This window comes from Dendropsophus ebraccatus, chromosome 4 (genome assembly GCF_027789765.1).
Source record: "Dendropsophus ebraccatus isolate aDenEbr1 chromosome 4, aDenEbr1.pat, whole genome shotgun sequence".
Taxonomy (NCBI): domain Eukaryota; kingdom Metazoa; phylum Chordata; class Amphibia; order Anura; family Hylidae; genus Dendropsophus; species Dendropsophus ebraccatus.
This window is the reverse complement of record NC_091457.1, coordinates 43,752,385-43,773,990: the sequence shown is the minus strand read 5'-3', so window position 1 is coordinate 43,773,990 and position 21,606 is coordinate 43,752,385. Positions and strand designations below refer to the sequence as shown.

Genomic DNA, 21,606 nt, shown 5'->3' with positions numbered 1-21,606 from the left:
TTGCGGGGATGCCGGTGCCAAAGTCCTTTTTTGACCCGCTGGCCGGTTCCTGTGCACGACGCGGGTCTATAACCAAGTACCGGCCAGTGATGATACACCCCCCAGACGCAGCTCCATTGATTCTAATGGAATTGCATCACAGAGGGGAGACTATCACACTGGGGGCCAGAGGGCCTGCCTCAAAAAAAGGCATCCCTGCGCCACCAGTCTATTTATGTTATACACTAAAAAGCGATGTACTAGTAATACATTCACTTTAAAGTTCCCAGCTGCACCAAAAACACCTCCTGCACAGCTCCCCTACCATACCAGCTGGGTTTGCAGCATTATATTTATATCCATGAAAAACGCAAGGTGACTAACATGTCTCTCTGCCTTTCAGTCTTTCCCACACAGCGCACTGACAGGCCGAGAGCTGTGACTAGTCACAGACGGATAGAAGGTACCGCTGCAGACATGGCTGCTGTGTCTCCTGCACGGGATCATGCTGATTGGTTCCCTTTAAAGGGGTTATCCAGTGAAAATCTTTTTCTTTCAGGGGGCTGCTCATGAGCTATATATAGTGCTATATAGGGCTTCCTGGGACATTATTTCGCCAGAACTGTCTCCTCAAAATGGGGAAAGTCCCAACAAAACCAGGACTGTTGGCAACTGTGATAGTTTTGTTGTTGTTGTGTGTTTGTGTATACACAGATGCTCCTACAGACTGGTATTTGAAACAGTGAATTATAACCAGTGCCTCACAGCTAACATGTTCTCTTATCGCTCACTTTCCTTTCTTTTTTCCATCCAGCCCAAGCCCTGACTCTCTCTTCTGAATCTACCAGAGACATTTTAGGTTCCCTGCTCGGGTGCATATAGTAAGCAGGTCCCCTGTGTGCCCCCACATAGTATTTAGGCTCCCTCAGTGCTCCCATTGAGTAGTTAGACCCATTCTGAGCTTCCAGGCAGGGCAGTTTCTAGGTAATTTTGACTACAGGGCGAATCTTGATAAAAGCGCCCCCCCCCACACACACACACATACACACTACGCCATTCGCCCCCCCCCCCAACACACACACTATCAACACACACCTAACCCCCCCACACACACACTATGCCCCCTGACCCCCCTCCTCCACACACTATCCCCCTTGACCCCCCCTCCTCCACACACTATCCCCCCTCCTCCACACACTATGCCCCCTGACCCCCCTCCTCCACACACTATCCCCCCTGACCCCCCCTCCTCCACACACTATCCCCCCTGACCCCCCTCCTCCACACACTATCCCCCCTGACCCCCCCTCCTCCACACACTATTCCCCCTGACCCCCCTCTTCCACACACTATCTCCCCTGACCCCCCTCCTCCACACACTATCCCCCCTGACCCCCCCTCCTCCACACACTATCCCCCCTGACCCCCCTCCTCCACACACTATCCCCCCTGACCCCCCCTCCTCCACACACTATTCCCCCTGACCCCCCTCTTCCACACACTATCCCCCCTGACCCCCCTCCTCCACACACTATCCCCCCTGACCCCCCCTCCTCCACACACTATTCCCCCTGACCCCCCTCTTCCACACACTATCTCCCCTGACCCCCCTCCTTCACACACTATCCCCCCTGACCCACACACTATCCCCCCTGACCCCCCTTCTCCACACACTATACCCCCTAACCCCCCCTCCTCCACACACAATCCCCCTGACCCCCCTCCACACACTATACCCCTGACCCCTCCCCCCCTCCGCACACTATACCCCTGCCCCTTCCCCTCCACACACTATACCCCTGACACCCCCCCCCCCCCCCGGTCTGTCAGATCCCGTCCGCAGCTGCCGCGACCGCGCTCAGCGCAGAGCGGGAGCGTGGGGCCGCTGCAGCTGGCCGTGGCGAACACGTTGATTGGCTGCGTGCACCACGGCCGGCCGCAGCGGCCCCACGCTCCCGCTCTGCGCTGATTGGAGGAGTGCGGGCAGTAGGTGAGGCGCAGGGAAGGCCGGGACAAGTCACATGAGCGCGGTCGCGGCAGCTGCGGACGGGATTGTCGCTCACATGAGCGTCCCGTGCCGCTCATCTGACAGATCGGGGGGGGCGAGATGCCGGGCGACGGTCTGGGGGCGCGTGGTGCGCTATCCAACCCAGGCTGTGTGAGGTCCAGGGGGAGCCCCCAGCGCCCCCTAACTCTCGGCGCCCCGTGCCGTTGCCCGGCCCGCCCGGTGCAAGAAACGGCCCTGCTTCCAGGTATTAGTTATACCACACCTAAGCCTCCATATAGTAGTTAGGCAACCCCTGGTAGTTAGTACCCCCTGTAGGTGACCCCTTGTAGGTAGGTAGTCCTTATGGTAATACTCATCAAGCAGGTAATTCCCCTGTAGTTAATCTCCCAGCAGGCAGTCCCCCTTTATATAGGCATCCAACCTGTAGGTATGTCCCCAGTGGGCAGCTTCTCCCCTCCCACGTAAGCTTCCCTCCTGCAAGTTGCTCCCCCCATAAGCTTGCTTCCCCCTACAGGAGATCCCCCAGTCGGCAGCCCGGTCAGCCCCCCAAGTAGGCTCCGGCCCTGCAGCCCTCCTTCCAGCAGCAGGGGGCGCCGCCTGAGGCATGGCAGGAGCGCCCCTCGACGTCCGATATAAGGTGTAGCCTGCATTGGAACCGGCTGCACCACAGCACGTTATTCTAAACATCAGCTAAGTAAGTAACACTGCCACCTGCTGGTCGCCGCAATTACGTAATATCTTGTAATTGCCCGTTTTAATAAAGTTTGATTTATACAGATTTGATATAACGGGTTTTCATGAATAAGCGGGTCCTTCAAAGTGAATGACTTGTATGGGGATAGGTGGAAGCGGTGATACAGTCACTACGGTCCAGCCAATCATAGAGAGGGGGAGGGCATAATGGAAAGTGGGAGTTTGATAGGCTAGTGCCAGAACCAATAGATGGCAGGATGGGCGTGTCATGTGTCCGCAGTCCAAGAACAGCTGGTGCTGAAGCTCAGAGCTTTCTAGCCGGGCGGTGGGACGGGAGAGCGGCGGACACTGAGGGCTATAGCGGCAGGTGGAGGCGTGCATACGGCGCTGTATACGGTATGGGGGACTCCTAGAGCGTGGGGGCGGATGCTCAGAGGCTGTGGGGATGCAGTGACGTGTACGGGGGGGTCAGGGAGCTTGTCATGTGACCTGTATATGTGTGTACAGACTATGAATGAGCTGTAGCTTAGTCTGATTATTATACAGTGTCCCATTATAGGAGAGGTGCATAGAGATTGTAGGAAAGGTGCCTAGAGACTGTCATGGCTGACACAGCTCCGGCTCCTGGAGGGGAACCCCACTACTATACCTGGGAAGACGTCCAGAAGCGCAGCACACGTGAGGAGCGATGGCTGGTCATCAACCGCAAAGTCTACGACATCACAAGGTTCTGCTATAGACACCCTGGCGGATCCAGAGTCATCAGCCACTATGCCGGCCAAGATGCTACCGTAAGTGTTGTCATAGTCTCCTATCCATTCTTCAGCTGATTGACACATTCATTTTCTCAAATGTTATACATGTCCGTAGATCAATGTCAATGCAAATCTCCAGCTGGTGCGAACACTACAACTCCCATCATGCTTTGACAGCCAAAGGTCTCAGATTCTGCTGCCGGGGCATACAAGCCAAAGAGCCACAAGTTAAGAAACAGTGCCATAGAAACTGTCCGGGGGGCCCTACATTTATCAAGTCCCCGATTTCCAATGTAAATCAAACGACTTTCTACTTTTCAGTCTTAAGGCCTCATTCACACTATGCACTCAGCTCTGATGTCCCTTTCTTGGTTTATGGTGAATTTGCCTTGCCATAGGGAGAGGAGGGTAGGTGGCTGTCAGACATGTCTCATGCTGCTAAACCCAATATAGGATTGACAGGGCTGTAGCTATAGGGCAGGGATGGGAAACATTCTTCCCTCCAGCTGTTGCAAAACTACAATTCCCATCATGACTGAACAGCTAAAGCTTTATCTGTCCAGGCATGATGGGAATTGAAGTTTTGCCACAGCTGGAGGGCGGAAGGTTCCCCATCCCTGCTATAGAGGGTGCAGAGGTAGTGGTCGCACCTTGGCCCTGAGGGAGGGCATAGGCCCCTCTGCCATATAAGAAGACACCAGTATTATTGATGACAAATAAAAGATAGGGGACCTGTTGCAGAATTAGCATTTGAGCCTATGAGTGGTAAGTCACACCCCCGAGGATCTAACATTGTTGTCTCTAATAGCAGGGGACTATCAGGCTGTGCCCATACACATTAGGCCATTGTTGGATTCTAACAGTATCATCCAACTTAAAGAAATTATCCCAGGATTATAATTTATCACCTATCCACAGGTTAGGTAGTTAGTATCTGATGGTGGGAGTTTAACTGATGGGACCCCCACCAATGACAAGAATGGGGATTGGGGAGAGTGCATCTAATAGAGTGATTCACACTCATCTATGAATAGATCTGTAGCTTTATATGTCCCCGACGTGTCTGCTATTAGATCAGCAAGCGCACTCTAAGCAGAGGACCTGCATATTTACCATGTATTATTGAAATCTCCTGACTGATTATGTCACCTTGAAAAAAATAATGCAGTAGATTAGAACAATATGGTGCGATGAGGTCAGGAAGCTGAGGCCAACTGAAACAATGTGCTTATATGACACACCAGATAATGGACCTGACAGGAGTCACCATAGAGACAACTGCCTGGTGGCAACATTAGCGTTCTTCTTGTTTTCTGGTAGATATGCAGTATTTGTAGTCATGTACCCGCAGGGGCTACAGAAGTCACACCCAAGGCTCAAGGCCCCTGTGCTACATTAGAGGAAAGAATGCTATTGAATTACCTGCTTAGAGTTTGTTTTTTTTTTGTAATTTTTGCATTGATGCGTTGAAATATGTGTAGAGAGCAAGAGATAGATAAATAGACACAGCACATACCCTGCTTCCCCAAAAATAAGACATAGTAGAGGATTTACAGGAGAGCTTAAAATAAGGCAACCCCCTGAAAATAAGGCACCCCCAAATCTAAGACCCCCGCCGCCAACCGGGTCATGTCTGGTTATGCTGGTTTGTGATAATAAATGTTCTTTTTTTGTGAATTCTTCATGGGAAAATAAGACATCCCCTGAAAATAAGACATAGCGCATCTTTGGGAGCATAAATTAATATAAAACACTGTCTTATTTTCTTGGAAACACGGTAGAAGAAATTCTGTATCCAAAATGATATAGTGATAAACAGATAAATAATAAACAATATAGCAATAGCTATAATAGAGAGAGAAATAGATAATATTTTAATAGGTGAATGATAGTGATAGATAGATAGATAGATAGATAGGAGATAGATAGATAGATAGATAGATAGATAGATAGATAGATAGATAGATAGATGAAAGATAATAGATAGATAGAAGATAGATAGATAGATAGATAGATAGATAGATAGATAGATAGATAGATAGATAGATAGATAGATAGGAGAGAGATAGATAGATAATAGATGGATAGATAGATAGATAGATAGATAGATAGATAGATAGATAGATAGGAGAGAGATAGATAGATAATAGATGGATAGATAGATGAAAGATAATAGATAGATAGAAGATAGATAGATAGATAGATAGGAGATAGATAGATAGATAGATAGATAGATAGATGATAGATGGATAGATAGATGAAAGATAATAGATAGATAGAAGATAGATAGATAGATAGATAGATAGATAGATAGATAGATAGATAGGTAGGTGATAGATAATAGATAGATAGATAAATAGATGATAGATAGATAGATAGATAGATAGGAGATAGATAAATAGATTAGATAGATAGATAGATAGATAGATAGATAGGAGATAGATAAATAGATAGAAGATAGATAGATAGATAGATAGATAGATAGATAGATAGATAGATAGGAGATAGATAAATAGATAGAAGATAGATAGATAGATAGATAGATAGATAGATAGGAAATAGATAGATAGATAGATAGGAGATAGATAATAGATAGGAGATAGATAATAGATAGATAACAGATAGATAGATAGATAATAGATAGGAGATAGATAATAGATAGATAGATAGATAGATAGATAGATAGATAGATAGATAGATAGATAGATAGATAGATAGTGCACCGCTCAGAGAATAACAAAAACTTGGTGTATACAGGTTTGGAGAGGAGACCAAGCTTCTCAGTATTTAGAGGAGACAACGTCCTGTAGTCCTCCTGAAGTTTGTGGAATCAAACAATGTTTATTCCATTAATAAGCGTTACAAGGTAAAACGTTTCTGCTCCAGTGTGGAACCTTCTGAAGCATAAAGTAAGTGAGCATACACGTGTGCATTTATAGCATAGTGACGGCACAGCAGATTTACATATCATTAGGTAATGTGTATTATACTTAAGTATATGCAAATTTGCTGTGACAATGCCCACTTACTTTATGCTTGAGAAAGGCTCCATAGAACTGATGGATAGATAGATAGATAGATAGGATGGGGAACCTTTGGCCCTCCAGCTGTTGCAAAACTACAATTCCCATCATGCCTAGACAGCCAAAGCAAAGCTTTGATTGTCCAGGCATGATGGGAATTGTAGTTTCTACCTAGCTCACTGCTGTGATTAAGTACCAGCACTTACAAAATGAAATAAAACTGATTGGTAGCTCCTGGCCACTCATCCAGTGATGACCTCAGTGCTGTGGTCCTGTGCTATGTGACTATGTACCTGTGGAGATTTCAGTCATTTAACATCATGTTTACTTTAGATCAGGGGTAGGGAACCTTGACTCTCCAGCTGTTACAAAACTACAACTCCCATCATGCCTGGGCAGCTAAAGCTTTATAGTTTTGTAACAGCTGGAGGGCCTGAGTTTGACACCCATGAAAAGCTTAGGCTGCCCAGGCATGATGGGAGTTGTAGTTTTGCAACAGCTGGAGAGCCAGGGTTCCCTATCCCTGCTTTAGATCATCACGGTTGTTTTCCTAAATCTTTTTAGATATAAATTAGTACTTTTTTTTATGATTCTCTGTATTGTGCGTCATTCTGTGTAGCTATCTCTCCACACATTTGCCATACATGCAGTATTTCCTATAATAATAATAGTAAGTAGTAGGGGGTTCACAGAGTACAGTGACTGCGGGCTGCAGTTGCTATTAACCTCTTCCTGCTGTCCTTACTGAGCCTGGCTGCTACATTGTGCACAGTGTCAGGTGGCTGTAGTATCCGGCCTCAGGATTGGTGCAGCGCTGTGGCTCCACTGTCTGCTCAGCCCACTCCCTCCCGCCACTAGCATCTCCTCTGTATCCCCAGAGGTGGGGCCTGCTTACTGTGACCAAGCATACACATCCAGCACAGGTTAACCTCTTCTGTGCTGGCTAAGAATGCCACTAGGGAGGAAACGTCTTACCGCGTTGAGGGCAGAATAAAGAATATATGTTTTATACTAAGCTTGGCAATAGAAACCGGTATTGCATGGTACATTGAATTGCTTGTGAAGGGAACATATGGAAACATATGGAGTGTAGCGACTTCCTGTGCCACTGTCACTGGCAGGAGTATAGCTATAGGGAGTGCAATGGAACAGTCCAACAGACCTTTGTGCCTATATAAGCATATACAGTATTAGTATTATGAATGACACATAATAGTTGGGGGCCATATAAGCCCTCTGTTAGCAGATCTCCCGTCTGTCTTATAGAGGGGTCTCTATAATGTCCATATACAATATACCCTAGTAGGCATGAATGTTATAAGTGTGGTATAGTATAGACTACAGTAGTAGTATGTTGAGTCTGCTGGCGCTATACAAACAATTATTATTATTTTTATTAGCATTAATAGAGGCAGACATTACACCATACTTTCTATTAGTAAATTCACCATGTGTCGGGCCGGAAATGGCTGATAACTGTGAACAACAGATTGAATCCAAATGGAAGTAAGATATAGTTTAGGTTCGTTGTCCCTTTAATAATGCAATAAATGCCACATGGGTAATAAAATAGACAGTGTGGATGAGTTTTATCTGTGTATTCTGTTTATCTGAGTGACTGTCTCCTACCCAGGATCCCTTCACTGCATTCCACATTGATAAGGAGCTGGTACAGAAGCATATGAAGTGTCTTCTGATCGGGGAGCTGGCGCCCGGGCAGCCTTGTGTGGAGCCCAGCAAGAATGTAAGTCTACCACATGATAAAGTGTGCGTGCCCTGTAATTTGTCCGTCTTTACCCATAATTGCTGTATTTCTTCTCTCTCTTATAGGCTGCTCTAGTGGATGAATTCCGCACCCTGCGCTCCACTGTGGAGCAGATGGGTCTCCTAAAACCCAATAAATTATTTTTCTTTGGCGTGCTCCTGCACATCCTGCTAATAGATGCCCTCGCCTGGCTGAATCTTAGTTATTTTGGGCCGTCTCTTATTCCATTCCTTATCACAGCTATGCTGCTTGGCACAGTCCAGGTAGGTGCTGAGACCAAGTATACATCCCACAGTAAGCTAAGATTTGTCTGTGATGGGAATATCCCTGTAGACCTACTGTAATCTAATATAATCAGTTTTATTAGATTAGAAAAACAGGATATTCCTTGTCCCTAAGAGATTAAGTGTACCTTTACACACTATGGATCTGCTGCTGATTTTCTGCAACTCAGAGCAGATGTGCAACTCCTTTTAATGAGGATCTGTCAGCTTAAAGGCATTGTCCAGGCCTAAAAAAACATGGCTGCTTTCTTCTAGAAACAGCCCCTTTCAGGAGTTTGGATGTGATTTTATGCTCAGTTCCATTGAAGTGAATGGAGCTAAATTGCAATACCACACACAACCTGGGACAGGGGTGGCGTTGTGTCTCCAAGTAGCTGTGATTTTTTTCTAATCCTAGATAACCCCTTTAAAGCGTACCCACAATCTGCCCACCCCAAACCACTTGTACCTTCGGATAGCTGCTTTTAATCCAAGATTTTTCCTGGGGTCCATTTGGCAGGTGATGCAGTTATTGTCCTAAAAAAAACATGCAGCCCTGTGTCAAATTGGTGTGTTCTAGAGTGTCTATGACTTAGGCCTGCACCGCCTTTCCGTCCCTCCTCCCCGCCTTCATCACCATTAGGAATTTCTTCTACTCATCACTTGTCTAAACACTGCACAGATGCCTTAACTATCCAGCACATGTGCAGTGTTCAGACAAGTGATGACTAGGAGAAATCCTGCCTGGGGCGTTCCTAATGGTGAAGAGCAACGATTCCTCCAACCACAAACACATGGGTGTGAGGGCGCAGGTCCAACAAAAAAAATAAAAATAAATAAAATTAGAAAATATAAAATTTATTAAAAGACTCAATGCGTTTCGGAACCGCTCCTTTCTCGAGAGTCATGGAGATAAAACTAACAGACAATCAATTTATACAGAAAAATAGTCCATTTGTTAAATTGATTGTTTGTTAGTTCTATCTCCATGACTCTTGAGAAAGGACCCGGAGCGGTTCCAAAACGCGTTGAGTCTTTTAATAAATTTTATATATATATTTTCTAGTTTTATTTATTTTTATTTTTTTTGTTGGACCTGCGCCCTCACACCCGTGTGTTTGTGGTTGGAGGAATCGTTGATCTATTGATCCCTGGAGGATATCGGGAGTGGCTGCGGTCTGTCTCACATGTGCTTCTGAGTGTTGTGCCTCCTAGCTAGCACAACCTTACCAGGTGAGGGTTACCTTGTTTTTCCTCTCCTTCGTTTTATCTGGTTGATCCTCGCCATGGAGCGCTGTCTCCTTCTTTTTTGTCTAATGGTGAAGAGGGTTGGGAGGAGGGACGAAGAGGCGGTGCAGGTCTAGGGCACAAACACTGTAGGCCACGCCAATTTGACACAGGGCTGCAAGTTTAAAAGTTGTTTTTTAGGACAATAACTGCATCACCTGCTGAACAGACCCCAGGACAGATCTTGGATTGAAAAAAAATATCCAAAGGTACAAGTAGTTTAGGGGGGGGGCAGATTGTGGGTACAGAGTCGCTTTGAGATCATAATTCAAGCTCAGGTATCAAAATGGCTGTGTGTAGTCACAGGATGCCCCACTCTTGCTCCCCTCCCCAGTTTTTGATTGACTGAGACACATGGCTTGTCTTACAGCAATGAGCCATGCACAACAATCAATGCAGGGAGTGTACGCTCACATGTCGTTAAAGGGGTACTCCAGAGAAAAAACTTTTTTTTAAATCAACTGGTGTCAGAAAATTATACAGATTTGTAAATTGCTATTATTTAAAAACTCACATTTATTAAGGAGTCTAATGTGTGTGACTATTCTAATGGTGATTGGTGTGTATTTTGTTCCAATATCTTGTGACTGATTTATTAAAATGTAGCACTGCCATAGTGAATGCATCTAAATAAAAAGTCTAAAAAAAAAAGTCGCAAAAATTGTGCAATTATATTTACCTGGTACTGACCAGACATAGGCTTGAACCTGTTTGTGCGACTTTTTAAAAAGTTGCAAATGATAAATTGGGCGCTAATACCGGATTATGTGAACTTTTGGGTAAATACTCAAAACAGGCAGATTAAAAAAAAGTTGCATCTAAAAAATATTCGCCTGTCGAATACTGGTTTATTAATAGAACTAAGGCCAAAAATGGGTGAAAAACCCAATTATTCACCTAAAAATAGGCGCGAAACCCTTAATAAATTTCCCACTATGTGAGAACCCAGCATAACACAACCCAATCAAGTCTTCATAGCCCTTTATTTTTCATTTGTCGCAGGCACAGGCTGGGTGGTTGCAGCATGACTTTGGCCACCTATCAGTTTTCAGTAAATCAAAATGGAATCACCTGGTGCATAAATTTGTGATTGGACAACTAAAGGTAAGAACTAAGAGGCTGTTCATATTGTGACTTGATACAACTTGAAATCTTGTCAAAAAGAAATGTTACAGCGTACTGTAGAGCAGTGCTTCTCAAACTATTTCTACTGGAGCCTCACCCAACAGACCAAGGCAAAGCCTGGGCCTCACTAGACTGACTAAGAGGATGCCGGGCCTCACCATCTGTGGTGAAAGTCCATTTAAAAGCTGAAAATACTGCTAGGGCTGCCTTTCATCCATCTCCCAAGCTCTATATACTAATAAAGCAATACAAAATCAATTAATAATGTTGCTAAAATGGAGATTTTAGAGGACTGTGCAGACCATAGTTAGTTTTGTAAAAAACGGGCTCCTTAGCTGGGCCTCATCAACAACTAGGGGGCACCTCACTGGTTAGGCCCACCTCACAGTTTGAGAAGCACTGATCTAGAGGGTTCATTGAGTATAGTGGCCTGTATGTAGTCAACTAGTGATTCATTTTGGCCTATGTTCTGCATGTATATGTGCAGTAGACCACTGTGAGTCCTGCAGAATAAACATGAATATGCAAGAATAACCTTGAACTGAACTGACAGCACACTACAGTATATACTGGCATCCCTCTTTGACTGGATGCTCAGTCCCACTGAATCCTGCGTACAAGTTTATTAAGATTTGACTTTATTACAACCATTTTTTTTAAGATGAAGGTGGTGTTTTATAACTTTTATGTCCCATCCTTTTACACTTAGGGCGCTCCTGCCAGCTGGTGGAATCACTTACACTTCCAGCATCATGCCAAACCCAACTGCTTCCGTAAAGACCCTGATATTAACATGCACCCTCTTTTATTTGCACTGGGCAAGAAGCTATCGGTAGAAGTGAGTACACATTTTATGGTCCCCTCCATATTTACTGAAAATAATAGGATCACTGTTCAGAACTTGCCTATCCGTTTCTTAAAGGGGTTATCCTAATAATTTTTATACTTTTCCCCTATCCACGGATATTTGATAAGTATCTGATAAGGCGCTCCATTCACTCAGCAGACAAAGGGATTGTTACCACTATTCCTGTTCCAGCCCTGAATTGTATGCCAGATGTCGCAGTACTGTGACAGTAATCCAGATTATCTTGGTCTTTTATTAACACATAACAATCCTCTCTGTCAATTTTTTACAGCTTGGAGTTAAAAAGAAGAAATACATGCCATACAACCACCAGCACAAGTATTTCTTCCTGAGTGAGTATCTGATTCTTTGGACCTGAAGATGTGGACGTTACAGTCCAGACCCTGATTTGTTACACTATCATTTGTTTCTTCTTTAGTTGGTCCTCCAGCACTTATTCCACTTTATTTCCAGTGGTATATCTTCTACTTTGTGGTACAACGCAAGCAGTGGGCGGTAGGTTTTAATTGTAGTTAGTAGATGTTTTGTGACTGAGTTTGCCATCAGCTGGTTACAGCCATGTATTCCACTGTAGATATATATGTTAGGAGGACTTCTAGCGTATCCCACTCAGGGCTGGCTCTAGGTTTTTGTGAGCCCTCGGGGAGCAGAGCCTTAGTGGGCCCCTCATCCACACACTGTACACAATCACTTGACACCCCACTTACATACACAAACACACACACATTATTGACACTGACACACTCACACAGCACTTACAGCTCTCTGTCAGGCTGCTTTCCACAATGTAGGGTAGAGGACCTTCAGGTCATGTGATCAGGTCCTTCACCCTTTTCTCTCTCTCTCTCTGCAGGTCCTGCTCCGTCTACTGTTTCTTCTGATGTTTAGCACTCATCCAGCACTACAGTGAGAGGGCTGAACATTAGAATACCGGGCCCCTCTTCCTCTCTGGGCCCCAAGAGGTGCTGTGGGCCGGCCCTGATCCCACTGTATAAGTATACAGTGGCATAAATGCCCACTCCCTGGCAGAATCTTGGGGAAATTCCAATGATGTAACTGTTCATATATGGACAATTACATCGTAAGAGTTTCTCCAGGGAAACTAGTCTTCCTGTGGTTGTCTGCAGTATCATTGCTCGGTAGGAAGGAGGGGGAGGAGAAGAGGAGATCCTGCCATTTCTTCATCAGGTGTTTCCTGGGCAGTGACATCACTGGAGGTTTCTAAGGTGTCCTGTTAATAGGTGGCCATCTTGCCTTGCCATCATGGAAAATGTTTTAGGGAGAAACAAAGTTAATTACTTCCCAAAAAGCAACTAGAGAATTTCTCTGTTTCCATTTCTTCCTCAGGATCTGGCCTGGATGATCTCATTCTATATAAGATTTGGCATGACATACATTCCTCTGATTGGAATTGGTGGCACCATCAGTCTCTTCATGTTAGTCAGGTAAGTGTTCACTGGAAGACTTGGTTCTTAGGTTCCTGTTTATTAAATCTATATACGGTTCAAGATTTGCTACATCTTTACATTTCTGCCATATTCAGCATTGAACTAATACTTGAGATTCTAGAAATCTATGATCACCAATATCAGATATATAGGGGTATTCCCATTTTAACTTGTTATACCCAAACTATAGGATAGGGGAATAACAAGCTAATTGTGGAGGTTTATCTCCTGGGACCCCGACCAATCCTGAGAACGAGGACCTGAATCTCTTGACACATGTTTGTCACCCCACCATGTCCCCAGTCCCTATAGAGCAGTGATTTTCAACCAGTGTGCCGCAACACATGGTCGGGTGTGCCGCGGGGAAAGTTCCCCAAACTATGGTGCCCCTGCAGATCGCCCTGCTGCTGCTGTCCACCTCACCTACTGGCCGCCTGTAGCGCCCGGACGTGCTCCTCCTATCCAATTAGCAGAGACCGGGAGTGTGGTGCGCTGCGGCGGGCCGTGATGCACGCATCCAATCAACGTGTGCGCTACGGCCCCCGCTGATTGAAGGAGCACGTCCAGGCCCTACGGGCGGCCAGTAGGTGAGGCGAACAGTAGCGGCGACCATCTTGGAGGAGGTGAGGAGGAAGGGGGGGAGAGAAACCTGGGGATGGGGAAGAGAAACAGGAGAAAACAATGGGGGAGAGAAACCTGGGGATGGGGGAGAGAAACATGGAGATGGGGGAGAGAAGCATGGGGGAGAAACGGGGGGAGAGACAGGGAGAGAAACATGGGGATGGGGGAGAAACAGGGGGGAGAAAACATGGGGATGGGGGAGAGAAACAGCGGAGAGAAGCAGGGGGGAGAGAAGTTTGGTGGAGAGAAGCAGGGGGGAAAGAAGTATGGTGGAGAGAAGCACAGAGAGAAGCATGGGGGAGGGAAGCACAGGAGAGAAGCAGGGGGGAGAAGTATGGTGGAGAGAAGCACAGGAGAGAAGTAGGGGGGAGAAGTATGGTGGACAGAAGCAGGGGGGAGAGAAGTATGGTGGAGAGAAGCACAGGAGAGAAGCATGGGGGAGAGAAGCACAGGAGAGAAGAAGGGGGGAGAAGTATGGTGGAGAGAAGCACAGGAGAGAAGTAGGGGGGAGAAGTATTGTGGACAAAAGCAGGGGGGAGAGAAGTATGGTGGAGAGAAGCACAGGAGAGAAGCAGGGGGTAGAAGTATGGTGGAGAGAAGCACAGGAGAGAAGCACAGGTGGGAGAAGAAAACAGGCCCAGAGTGAGTATAAATACATTTAGAATCTATATTATCAACTATATGTATAATATGTACTGTTTTAGTGTTATTTTGTGCCATTTTGGTTGGTGGTGTGCCCCGGGATTTTTAAGTATAAAAAGTGTGCCGCGGCTCAAAAAAGGTTGAAAATCACTGCTATAGAGAATAAATGCACGCATGTCCCGCTGCTCTGTTCTGACAGGAGACTCTCCTTCCAGTTCTAGAGATCAGACAGGGCCCAGTGATAGGTCTAAAAAAATGTGTAAAGAACCTTTGTGCATTCCAAAGAATTTACCCACTTTTATAACATGCTCTCATGTTACTTATCACACTATGTTCCCACACTGTAAGATAGAGGTAAAATAATAGCAATAATAAGGCTGTATTTTCAATATAATAATGAGTTGCATTGAAGTCAATGGGAAAATGGACAGCAATTCACACACCATCTGAAATAACAGCCGTAATTGATCACGACTGTCCAAATAATGAACATGCTTATTATTTACCACCTGCTTTTGCAAACTACAAAATTTTTTTTAATCTTTTCACACATTGTTTTATGTTCACTCAAATGAGTTGCATTTCCCTTTTATTTTACTGTGTGTGCTCCTTGCCTAAAGCTTTCAGTTTCTGTGGTTGGAGGATGAAACGTTAAAGAGTATTAGTTTATGAGTGATGTTTATATGACCCTCGATCTTGCTTTGTTTTAGATTCATTGAGAGTAACTGGTTTGTTTGGGTGACACAAATGAACCATATACCAATGCATATAGACTATGATGACAACAAAGATTGGCTGTCTACGCAGGTAATCATTTCTATGTAATTTACTACCACTTTAAACCAATTCCAATATTTTATATTTTTATTTGACCTCCTGCATATAATGCTAACTTACCATCAATACTTATACAGTATCATCCCAGCTTACTTTCATCGATACATATTAAAATACATATTAGCAAATAAAAAATATAAATATTTACAAATAACATGCTTCCCTGTGTAAATAGGATGTCAATCTGTCCTGTGTCGCTGACATCCCGTAAACCACAGGATTACAGCATCACCTATGGTACCAAAGGTTCTGGAAAGCTCTCTGGCTTGGCATACACTCCCAGTCATGTTTTAAAGTGTCACAGAAAACAAAAGTTTTGAACAGTCCAGGCCCGATCAAAATTTTTGACATCTCTCTGACATGACCAAAGTTTTTTATATTGACGGTGACACTGACTCAAGGTGAAGCTAACTTGAAAAATGTGGTTTGAGAACTGCTTTCTTTCTATGGAAGAAGCATGGCGTACATGGGGGTAGATTCATCAAACATGTAAAGTAAAACTCTCAGTTGCCCCTAGCAACCTATCAGATTCAAGTTTTCATTCCTCACAGACTCTTTGGAAAATGAAAGGTGGAATCTGATTGGTTGCTAGGGGCAACAGAGCCAGTTTCACTTTACACCATGTCAGGGGCGTAGCTAAGATTCATAGGGGCCCCATAGCAAAAAATTTTAAGGGCCCCCCCCTCCCCTACGTACAACACAAAGCACTGCACATTTTTTGTGTTACAGCATGTAAGTAAACACTGGGTCACTTACACACTGCAGTACACAAAGGGTTAAGCAGAAGGGCATGCTTTTACCTTCTCCCCTGGGCCCCCCTCCTGCACGGGCCCCATTGCAACTGCCTACCCTGCCTCTATGGTAGCTACGCCACTGCACCATGTTTGATAAATATCCCCCATAGTCTTTGGACTATATCCTGAACTGTATCCTATCCTATCCTATCTATTATTGTGCATTCACACATCTCCGTTTTTCTGTCTCTCATAGCTGCAGGCCACTTGTAACGTGGACAAGTCTTTTTTCAATGACTGGTTTAGCGGACATCTCAATTTCCAGATCGAGCATCAGTGAGTAAATAAAAAGCTAATAAAAAGAAAAGGCTATGGTCACCCTAATATTTCACAATCATTTTCTTTCTCCAGTTTATTTCCCACAATGCCCAGGCATAACTACGCAAAGATTGCTCCTATAGTCCGATCCCTCTGCAAGAAGTATGGCATTGAATACCAGTCCAAACCACTGTTTACCGCCTTTGCTGACATAGTCCAGTAAGTGGCTTTGTGGGGGTTTCTACTAACTAGACCAGGGGTGTCAAACTTAGGCCCTCAAGCTGTTGCAAAACTACAACTCCCATCAGCTTTAGCTTTGGCTGTCCGGGCTTGATGGGAATTGTAGTTTTGTAACAGCTGGAGGGCCTGAGTTTGACACCTGTGAACTAGACAATTCTTTGTCCTAAAATTACTATTATATTACTAACATACAACTCTCACTCGTCTTCCACAGGACATGGATAGGTGATGAGTAGAGATGAGCTAATCGCAGATGTAAACAAAGCGAATCACTTTGTTTGATCTGCGCTCCGCTCATCAAGCCGCCTGCCTGTCAGCGTTGCTCTGCTCCTCCTAGGATGCCGGGGAAAAGCTGGATCTAATTCTGGGAAGCTTCTCCCAGTTTCCCAGGATTAGATCCAGCTTTTCCCCAGCACCTAGGGTGGAGCGGCAGGAAGGGGATGGAACAAAGTGATTCACTCATCTCAGTGATAAGTGTCTGATTGGTGGGGGTCACACCACTGAGATCGCCCACTGATCATGTCCTATGTCGCCCTGGGGGTGGCTGTTGGACATGTACCTTTATGAGCCTGACAATGACAGCAAGGGGGCTGTGCTTGTTTATCTGGATCAGGCCCATAATGTTGAACGGTGTAGTGCGTGTCCATCCTTAGCTTTATTCAATCATAGTAACATAGTTAATAAGGTTCAACCTAGGGATACCCTACTTTGTTGGGCGACATAAGACCCCATTCATGTGGGATTGGTGAAGAGTGTTTTTGGTGGGAAATCTCCTCTAGGGCCAGGTTCACACACTGTATCTTGTAGTTTAACAATAGCCGATGTTAATACCCCATGTGAACATGGCCTAAAGGGTTATTCCAGTTTATAAAACCTACTTTCATACATCCTATTAGGGAATTCTGAGATAAGAGAAGTAGAGAGAAGGCACCAAGAGTGTCTCTTGCTCTAGAGGACCTGACCTGTCCTGCTTAACACAGACCATACATTAGCTTAAATGGACACTGTGTAATGCTATATTTCTCCTGTGGTGGCGCTGCAGGGAATTTGAACACTTTGTCAGGTTATAGCTAAACCCGGGGGATACCAGACTATGGACACCTTGTTATCATCTTATTGTCAAGGATCTCTCTGTAGTATTTATGGTCATTCTGTTCTCTGCAGCTCTCTACAAGAGTCCGGTGAACTCTGGCTGGATGCGTATCTACACAAGTAAGGAGAGCGCCCCCTGTTGAATACTGCCGGATTTACTCGGTCAATCTACAGGAGATAAAAGTAGAATTGAGACTGGATATTTTGTGAACATTCCTCCAGTGTCGGCTCCTCAGTGTGATGGAGCGGCTCTTTGTAAACCCTTCAGGACTGATGCTGAAATTTCAGTTCATCAAAGCAAAGACAACTGAATGCATTTTACCCCAGATACTAACTATTTTGTATCCTGCATTTGTTTCACTTTGGCTATAAAAGTAACAATGAAAGCAGTGTGTTTTATAATGGTGTGTGGTGATTATAGTGGAGCTAACACATTCCTACTATAAATCCCCTAAAGCTTAGGAAGGCTTCATTCACATAGCTGTGTGTGTAGAAATCCGTGGTCCTGTTCTGTACGTTCATGAATGCTTCTTCACAGACTGTGTTATGGAGGTATTCTTCCTGAGAAGCAGACTGTGCCATATGGAGGCATTATACACCAGATCTTGTGTGTACATGAATATTAACGCACGCTGTCTTGAGAGTTTCAGCTTTTGGTGATCAAGAACTAAATTGTCCTCTTGGGATAAAAAAAAATAGCTTGTAAAATGTCTTGACCATCAATTAATAAATTTGCGGCCACCTAGCTTCTGCACACTCAGAGCCTACCCTATGTGGCCCCTGAGTACTGGAAGTAGTGAGACTTATAGCAACAGACCAGTATGATAAGGATTTTACATATCTGGGTGTCTCCTTTATATTGGTATTTTCAGGGATCCTATATTGCTTTCTTACTTGGTAAGCTTATGTGAACCAGGCAGTGTGGCCTACTTGCTGGAACTGCCACTGCTTACGGATGGCCAACAGCTTCCTCAACTCCAGCAAAACTGCACCTGATGGTCACATGGTGGATTAGTTGCAAATATTTCCTTGACCACTGGCTGGACGATTTATAGCCGAGTATAAACAGATAAAACCTTTATAGTTACAGCAAGGAAACAGTGTGCAATTATAACGCCGTACTTCCACATACTGTACATGCATTTCAAGCCACGTCCTCTTGCATTCTCCAATGGCCGCACCATGTTTCCAGGAGTTTCAGCAACACTGCGTGTCCAAGCACATGCATGTGGAGATGGAACCTACCAGTAAGCACCTTAAAGCGACTCTGTACCCAAATCACTTGTACCTTCAGATAGCTGCTTTTAATCCAAGATCTGTCCTGGGGTCCGTTTAGCAGGGGATGCAGTTATTGTCATAAAAACATCTTTCAATCCGGCAGCGCTGTGTCTAACGGCCGGGGCTTACATTTGTATATGCATTAGGCTGGCACCACCTCTCTGTCTTTCCTCCCCACCCTCCTCATCATTAGGAATGATCCAGGAACATTTTCTGCTGTTTGAGCTTTGCACAGGTGTATTAACGATCCAGCCCATGTTCATTATACACACAAGTGGGGAATAGGAAGCAATCTGCCTGGATCATTCCTAATGATAAGGAGGGTGGGGAGGAAGGACAGAGAGGGTGTGCCAGCCTAATGCATATACAAATGTAAGCCCCGGCCGTTAGACACAGCGCTGCAGGATTAAAAGTTGTTTTTATGACAATAACTGCATCACCTGCCGAACGGACCCCAGGACAGATCTTGGATTAAAAGCAGCTATCCGAAGGTACAAATGGTTTGGGGTGTCAGATTGCAGGTACAGAGTCGCTTTAAGAAGTTGATTTTAATTTTTTTTTTTCCTGCAGTGATGATCCTGACACCTGGTGGTGTAGTGTAGTATTGCATCCTAAACCAACCTGGATAAAAATGCCACAGAAGCTTAAGGAAATGAATTATTATAAGTCATACACGTACAATAAGCTGCAGGAATTTGTACTGCCACCACGTGGAATGCCATTTTACATCATTCTAGAAAACAAACCTGGTCAATGACTTGTTTGAAGGGGAACACAGCCCCAAGGCTCTAATACAAAATCTGTAAAAAAAAAAATCCTGAACTAGGCATCATGTTTAGTAGCAATCTGCCCTAAGGTCCACTGAAGTTGCTGGTTTCTGTTGACTACACCAGTAATACTAGGACCATGGCTAAAGGAAGCCACAGAAAATAGTTGTTCGGTAACAACCAGCCTGTTCAACTTAAAGTGTCACTGTCGTATTTTTTGTTGTTGCAGAAATCAATAGTACAGGCGATTTTAAGAAACTTTGTAATTGGGTTTATTAGGCAAATATGCCATTATCTGCATTCAAAAAGACATTCCCCAGGTCCACCCCCCCTCCTCTCTCTCATTCACTGCTCATTATCAGGAAATCTTGACTCTTTTACATCAGTGGTCAGAGAGGTCAGTGCTGACTTCAGAGGAGTTAGCCGGTGATGTAGCTGTAAATTAACTCTTTGTTGTCCTGTTTTGCTGTCCCATCTCCCTCCACCCCTCCCCTCCCCATAGACAACTATGAATACGGGGGGGTTTCAAACTGCTTTTTCGTGATAAAAATGCATTTTTCGGCTAATAAACCCAATTACAAAGTTTCTTAAAATCGCCTGGACTATTGATTTCTGCAAATAAAAAAAAATTTAAACGGCAGTGACACTGTAAAAAGGATTGTCCAAGATTTAAAATAAAGATATATATTTCCCTCCTTGGTAACAGTACCACTGTCTCATCCAGAGTCTGTATCTGGTATTGCAGCTCAGCTCCTTGCTATTGACACCATATCAGGCTATAATGGTGATCAGATGGTAACAGACTCCAAAATTCATCACGTGGGATTTTTTTGTAATATAGTGACAGCCATGATTGTTCATTGTTACAATATATAATCGTCTAGAATTTGCCGCAACAAACACTTTCACCAAATGCCTTCTGGTACAAACTTGATGCCGCTAATCATCTCTTATTTTACTAGTATTTCCAGTTTTATACCAACAAGGTTTTACACTGTAATGCTGTTTCTGTTATGAAAATTGATCCAAAGTATATTGTTGGTATTTTTCCAGATTTTATTGGGGTTTTATGGGGGTTGGAAGTGACAACTTTGTGCACAGAATTTATTAATTTAATATAAATTGTTGGTTGATTCTAAAGATTGTATTCTTAGATGTATTTTCACTTCTACATTGATGTAATAAAGGCTGCTAGATTATTTAACATTGTTGCATGCAGCGCATTTCGGTCTTGAGATTTAGTTGTTTTCATCCTGGACCATGGCAGTCAGTGATGTAAGGATTCATACATGTGGATCAAAGTGGAATATCTGTACAAGAACACCTCCAACCATCATGTGCCAAGAAAAGAAACTACACCCCAAATTTATCCCATATTAAAGGGGTAGTGCCGCGTTTAACATTTATTCACTAAATAACACACATTACAAAGTTATACAACTTTGTAATGTGTTATTTAAGTGTGTTATTTAAGTAAATGTCCCCCTTCCCCATGTTCCCCCCACCCCGGATGTGTGGTGCATTATACTCAGCCAATCGCGGCAGAGGGGGGCCCGCATGAGGGACAGCTGGAGTGGTCCGTCTGGCCTCCTGAAGACGACGTGTTCGACCCAAGATGGCTGTCGGGGTCAACAGAGATTGCTTGAGTATAATGCACCACACTTCCGGGGTGGAGGGAACACGGGGAAGGGGGCCATTTACTTAAATAAACACACATTACAAAGTTGTATAACTTTGTAATGTGTTTATTTAGTGAATAAATGTTAAACGTCGCACTACCCCTTTAAAGGGAATCTTTTATAACTTTCATGCTGTCTGAATCGTGGATAATCAGGTTCATTCCCAATGGCATTAGCCTGCTTT

General features: G+C 44.4%; 1 protein-coding gene across 2 annotated transcripts; it reads left to right on the top strand.

Moving 5' to 3' along the window:
* The first annotated feature begins 2,958 nt into the window (after nt 1-2,958).
* Nucleotides 2,959-18,087, top strand: FADS1 (fatty acid desaturase 1). Of its 2 annotated transcripts, XM_069965706.1 has the most exons (13): nt 2,959-3,076; nt 3,227-3,471; nt 8,092-8,202; nt 8,289-8,486; nt 10,776-10,877; nt 11,608-11,736; nt 12,038-12,098; nt 12,185-12,261; nt 13,114-13,211; nt 15,188-15,284; nt 16,305-16,384; nt 16,460-16,585; nt 17,771-18,087. In XM_069965706.1, the coding sequence occupies exons 2-13, from the start codon at nt 3,283-3,285 to the stop codon at nt 17,820-17,822; spliced, it is 1,320 nt and encodes a 439-aa protein (XP_069821807.1). In that variant the 5' UTR covers nt 2,959-3,076; nt 3,227-3,282; the 3' UTR covers nt 17,823-18,087. The 2 variants fall into 2 exon arrangements, with proteins under 2 accessions (XP_069821807.1, XP_069821806.1); XM_069965705.1 differs by having other exon boundaries at nt 2,959-3,471.
* The last annotated feature ends 3,519 nt before the right edge of the window (nt 18,088-21,606 follow it).

Excerpts from the sequence above, each read along its gene's own strand:
- FADS1 (XM_069965706.1), top strand. The coding sequence starts at position 3,283 with ATGGCTGACACAGCTCCGGCTCCTGGAGGGGAACCCCACTACTATACC. Across the intron at positions 13,212-15,187 it reads AGTCTCTTCATGTTAGTCAG|ATTCATTGAGAGTAACTGGT; the intron begins GTAAGTGTTCAC and ends GCTTTGTTTTAG. Across the intron at positions 16,586-17,770 it reads GCCTTTGCTGACATAGTCCA|CTCTCTACAAGAGTCCGGTG; the intron begins GTAAGTGGCTTT and ends TGTTCTCTGCAG.